Source organism: Phytophthora infestans, genomic scaffold (genome assembly GCF_000142945.1).
Source record: "Phytophthora infestans T30-4 supercont1.69 genomic scaffold, whole genome shotgun sequence".
In the NCBI taxonomy this organism is placed as follows: Eukaryota; Oomycota; class Peronosporomycetes; order Peronosporales; family Peronosporaceae; genus Phytophthora; species Phytophthora infestans.
Genome location: NW_003303690.1, coordinates 525,533 through 530,951, shown reverse-complemented (window position 1 = coordinate 530,951; position 5,419 = coordinate 525,533). Strand labels below are relative to the sequence as shown.

Genomic DNA, 5,419 nt, shown 5'->3' with positions numbered 1-5,419 from the left:
TTCCGCGATCATGGAGTATGCAATGCCGCTAGTCGACGACCTGTCAACAGATCTCGAGCGCTACCTATGGTTCTGCTCACTGGATGCAGCAAGCGGCTTCTGGGCGGTCATGATGACCTTGCGAGCGCGTAAAGTGTCAGTGTTCGTCTGCGCACTAGGACATTTTGAGCAAATGCTTTCATGTCTACTTTCGTTAAGTATATATACAGGAGCATTTCTTGGTGTCCAGTTCACAGCAACCTTTACAACGCCATGCCGTTGCCAAAGGCCGCAAAACTGTTTAGCCAGCTGATATTATGTCGGGGGCAGATCTCGCTTGTGAATGCAGCAACCCAGGCGGCCTTCATGAATGAAAGCTCATTTGTGATGTAGATTTGTTGCGGTAGGCTCAAAGCACAAGTTATTCCCAAATATAATGCTAACGCTGGAAAACTGAAATATTATCGAAAGCTCAATGCGTGTCACACCTTCTGCGTAGGGAAGCATTCTCTTCCGTTTCCAGTATTCTGCAATACTGGAAACGGAAGAAAATGCTTCCCTAAAATCCCGTTACAGCGATCGACCAAATCCCGTCGTATCTTAATTCAACTCTCACTCGAAATGGTTTTAAAAGTTCAATTTGGATCAATACGTTACCTAATCCAGCGCCAATGCCCATGGACATATCCACAGCTCAAATAGCTTTAATTACCTTTACTGCATCAATCATCGCAGGAACACAGCAGAGCAGTAGCTCACCAACATTCAAATTATGCAAACTTGGCGGATTGACAATTTCCTGTCTCGACACGTATTTAAACATTGCACGCACGAGTTCACAGGCCTCCTTGGACTCTATTGCTCTGGACGTGAGCGTGGGTTTCGACATCTTCTTCTTTGCTTGGCTTATCTTTTTCGCTGGCTTCTTCTCGGGGTTGACCTTCGTCTTTTCCGCACGACAGGCAACCATCATCTTCTTTGCAGCTGCAATATATGCTGCAATCTTGTCCTGCGTTGAAGGGCGCGACAGAAGATGCCGCGCCGGAGTAGAAGTCGTCGCCCTCACCGTCTTCATATGTGTGGTCTGCACGTCCGCATACGCGTGTTCCCCCTCCTCCCTGGTGTTCACAATACCTCTGTCGCCAAAATAGGCGTCAGTCTCACGCTCCCTGTACAAATAAGCCTTATGCTACGCTACCGTGAGGTGCCGGGCCTCCCCACGTTTGCATCCGAGCCGCGCAAAAATGCTTCCGACTCGCTGCGTGTTTCGCGAGAAGCAACCATCTTCTACCTCTCGGCTTTGTGCCAGCTAAAATCGAAACGAATGAGTGGCCGGAGGCTGGTCACAGCTGCGACAAATATGTGAACAGTTCTTGTGAAGAGTGCAGGGTCTTTGTGCTAGAATTTTGCCTAACCCTGTGCATTTCACATTCTTTAACCAGTCGTATAATACAGTGTTGGCAATAACGACGTTGCAACAGGTGAAGCAACGTGATTTACTTTTTACCACCCGTGGTAACGTTTTTACGCGTTTTTACACGTTTTTACGGATCTCGAACACAAGACAGAATCCTTCATCAGTTTATTTTGTGTTAGCGCGTCATGACGTCCCACGACAAGGAGCTGGCGCGTCTCCGGACGTGTAGTGGCAAGCTCATTTTGCTGGCTGGAATCTTGGGTGACGCCGCTGTAGCTCTGGCTCAGTGGCAATTCATGGCAAGGTGAATACGAATCACAGCAGCCGCTCAACCAAAACGAGACGATGTGCACCAACATCACGTTCGGACTGCCGTTCGACGCCGACAAGTACGAGGACGCTCTGCGCGTGAGCTTACTTAAGACGTACCCTGACTGCTGGAGGCCGTACGGAGATCGGTGTGAAGGGCCTCAATCTTAGTAGCAGCCACCGCACTCGTGTGGCCATCGCTTGTGCGGTGTATCAGGACGTCGGCATTTATCTGCTGGAAGCCGTTCTGTCTGCAGTGGACAGCCATGTGGGCACCAACATCTTCAAGGCGTGCTTAAAGGAGTCGCTGAAGGGCAAGCTGGTGCTGCTAGTGGCGCACTCGCTGAGCTTCGTGAGCCATTGCGACCAGGTCGCTGTGATTGCTGACGAAACAATCATCGAGCAAAGATCGTTCAAGAAGCTGATGATGGTGTCGAATAGTGAGAATGAAGAAGACAAGGAGGACATGACGTCAGCAGGGTGTTTAGAGAATAACTTGGCGCTTTCGAGTGATGAGCGATGAATTCCAATGATTCAAATGCTACATATACTTGGTAGCCAACGTTGGCAGCTTGTATTGAAAAAACTTATAAGAGCGCTCTTTACAACTTGGCACAGTTTACCTATATCTACGAGAGAGGAAGCTTTAGCGTCCGGTCAGCTTTTACGGCGATGCTGCTACAGCAGGCAGCTCCACCCAGCTTGAAAACAGCGTTTCTAGCGTAACCTGTTAACCTCTCAAACCCGTCAAGAGCTTTCCCTGCGGATACGATGGAATACTTCATCTGGAAGCTCTTGGCTTCGGTTAGCTACAGGAACTGGCTCCAGCTCTGGGTCGTAAACATACCATTCATCGTCACCGACGTTATTCACAATATTTTCTCCATCGTCTTCTAGATCGACGATGGCGTCCAACCAGAAGTCCACTGCTCCAACAGTCTCCATGTAGTCGACATCAGTAACGTCAGCCAGAGTGGACAGCGAGGTTGCAGGATCGGAAACTCCGTGCATCTGCTGTTTTGGTCTCTCTGCAGGGTTAACAGGCTTCTTCTGCCTTCTACACTCGCCGATATCACTTTCCCGACGATTGCGCTCGCGGACCTCATTTCGAATGATGCCGATGAGTCGAGCTTTATCAAACTTTAGCTTATTTCGCCGTGGTGTCTGTATCAATCCCAGCTCGCTAAAGCAGCGCTCGCATGTCGCAGTGTTCACTGCGACTGACAGAATCACTTTCGCTAGCTGAGGAAGTTTACTGCCCTTGACGTACCACGAATCTGTAACGTGGACCCAATAATCAATTACCCCATTCGGTTGAAGGACACCGGCCTGGTCAGTGAAGTCAGTGTGCTTTTTCGGGGTAAATTTGCCACGCAACCACTTGTCGACATCACCTACGAGTCCGTTGCTGTTGAGATCAACATAGCGGCGATAGTAATAGTCAGCAGCAGCGGAGACGCCGTCTACTGACATTAATATGACAGTTTTGTCGTGAGCTTGGATTAAGGCACGCGTATGGGTCACGTAGAGCGGGTGCAATGCGAAAGCGAGAAGCATCAGCGGTTGCTCACAGTTCGCCCATCGCTTCTCCACCACTGGGACTAGATGAGAAGCGTATGCACTGGCAACAAAGGCAGCATGTATTTTTCCAAAGCACCGCACGACGTCCGCCATTGTGTTGTCATCTTTTTGTAGTCGATAGGATGCTTCCGACAGCGGCCTGATGACACGCTCAGCATCGATTAAGTTTCTCCAGAACAGCGGGTCGCGAAATACATGTAGCGTTGTAGGGAATTCAACATCATATCGATATCCGTGGGCCAGATCTTCTAACGCCGATCTAACGCGAAGCAGGCTTGCAGAGCATGCCTGCATGCTATTCCAGCGGGTCTCACACAGCATAATAAAAGCCAAGGTTTCCCCATACATTACATAAACGCGCTCGTTCGCACGCACGAGCCACTTTGCCGATGAACTGTTTAAACTTGCCATCGCAGAAGCTGCCTGCTTCGTTACTGTCTTAAACACTGTCTTCAAAACGGCTTTAACCAAGTTGTTCACGTCATGGGCGAAGCACCGTAAAAACACAATATTTGGCCATCTTAAGGCCAGTATTCGTCTGGCCCTTGCGCATTGACCCGCATCGTCAGTAACGACGGCACCAATAATCCATCCTAGTACCAACGCTCTCATAAGTGATCCCTCCATCTGCTTGGCTATGGCAATGTCATGGTGAGCTGAGTCGACGGGTAGTAACTCAAACTGGACAACAATGCCAAACATGCAAAGTTGGCATGTAAGAAGGTGACGTCGAGCGACATTCTGGTATACGTCAGAAAGGTAATTCATCCGCCCGCCAGTATCCTCTTGCTTCTCTCACAGGCTCTCATTTGACGCAGTTTCTGCGCTTTCTGCATTAATTTTAAGAATACGACCACCGAGCTCTTTTCTTGTAGGTAGTTCATAGCGCGGCTGCATCCGTGCAAACAGCCTCTTGGTTGAATCGCGCTCGATGAAATAGTCTGGTAGCGGGCACTCAGCTTGAAACCCTAGAAGATCACGCTCAAACCTATGTTGCTCGTCCATAGACATATGAAATCACTCATCCGTTTTTGCCGTTTTGCTGCGGTGCTACTCGAAGATCCAATTGACGAGATGGACCGCACAGACGAAATTACAGGTAGGGTCGTAGCAACAGCCTCCGGTCGGTGGTATGGACAGCGCTTTAGATGACTACGATAAGCGTCGGCACGATCACGAATTTACTCCGGTGCTGCCACGTTGCCGGCGCTGTTGCCATGCGCGGCTTGGCACTTTTTGCAGACCCACCAGTTGTGCTTGTCGGATACGCTTCCATCCTTCTGGACAATGGGCACTTGGCTCTTGAAGAAATGACTACGTTCTTCGGAAGCTGGGGCAGGCATCGGCCAGAAACGGAAGGTAAGACGGGCTCAAAGTTATTGTATGAACGACCAGGAAGTTAGAGACTGTGATCCTGCGGCGAATAGCAAGCCACACTCTACGCTGCAAAGTTCCCTTAGATCAAAATAGGATCTTTTCTTATCTGCAGGAGGACACACACTACCACGAACAACCGAAATGGCTTACGAAACAACGCGTAATAAGTCCGTAAAAACGTTCTGACGGGGGTTATATCTTTACCGACTTCTTACCAACGTTTCAACGCGTATGAACGCTTTCAACGAAATTTCGTTTCTACGTCGGTTGCCAACACTGCAGTCTCACGCTCCCTGTTCAAATAAGCCTTATGCTAGGCTACCGTGAGGTGCCGGGCCTCCCCACGTTTGCATCCGAGCCGCGCAAAAATGCTTCCGACTCGCTGCGTGTTTCGCGAGAAGCAACCATCTTCTACCTCTCGGCTTTGTGCCAGCTAATCTCGAAACGAATGAGTGGCGGCTGGTCACAGCTGCGACAAATATGTGAACAGTTCTTGTGAAGAGTGCAGGGTCTTTGTGCTAGAATTTTGCCTAACCCTGTGCATTTCACATTCTTTAACCAGTCGTATAATACGACTCGTATTTACATAATGTGTGGTAAAATGTCATTTTGCAGTTTTTCAGCACATGTCACAGTACAACGTGTAAGTTTGGAGGGGGAACCCTAACTGGGTCGGTCTTTTTCTCTTACTTTAAAAAAACATTGGGATAGATAGCTAGATTTACTATAATTCTTTGCCGATGTAGTGTAATATGC

At 49.0% G+C, this 5,419-nt stretch overlaps 3 protein-coding genes across 3 annotated transcripts; 1 reads left to right on the top strand and 2 right to left on the bottom strand.

The window, feature by feature from the left end:
* Positions 1-60: 60 nt before the first annotated feature.
* On the bottom strand, positions 61-1,263 carry PITG_18565 (uncharacterized protein; the record flags this gene model as incomplete). Its single annotated transcript, XM_002997624.1, has 3 exons — positions 61-240; positions 812-1,148; positions 1,178-1,263. 3 exons carry the CDS (start codon positions 1,261-1,263, stop codon positions 61-63), a joined length of 603 nt encoding a protein of 200 aa, XP_002997670.1.
* A 478-nt stretch (positions 1,264-1,741) lies between these two features.
* PITG_18564 (uncharacterized protein) lies at positions 1,742-2,228 on the top strand (the record flags this gene model as incomplete). Its single annotated transcript, XM_002997623.1, has 2 exons — positions 1,742-1,804; positions 1,863-2,228. The coding sequence occupies 2 exons, from the start codon at positions 1,742-1,744 to the stop codon at positions 2,226-2,228; spliced, it is 429 nt and encodes a 142-aa protein (XP_002997669.1).
* Positions 2,229-2,510: 282 nt separating this feature from the next.
* Positions 2,511-3,379, bottom strand: PITG_18563 (uncharacterized protein; the record flags this gene model as incomplete). Its single annotated transcript, XM_002997622.1, has 2 exons — positions 2,511-2,514; positions 2,553-3,379. 2 exons carry the CDS (start codon positions 3,377-3,379, stop codon positions 2,511-2,513), a joined length of 831 nt encoding a protein of 276 aa, XP_002997668.1.
* Between the last annotated feature and the right edge of the window lie 2,040 nt (positions 3,380-5,419).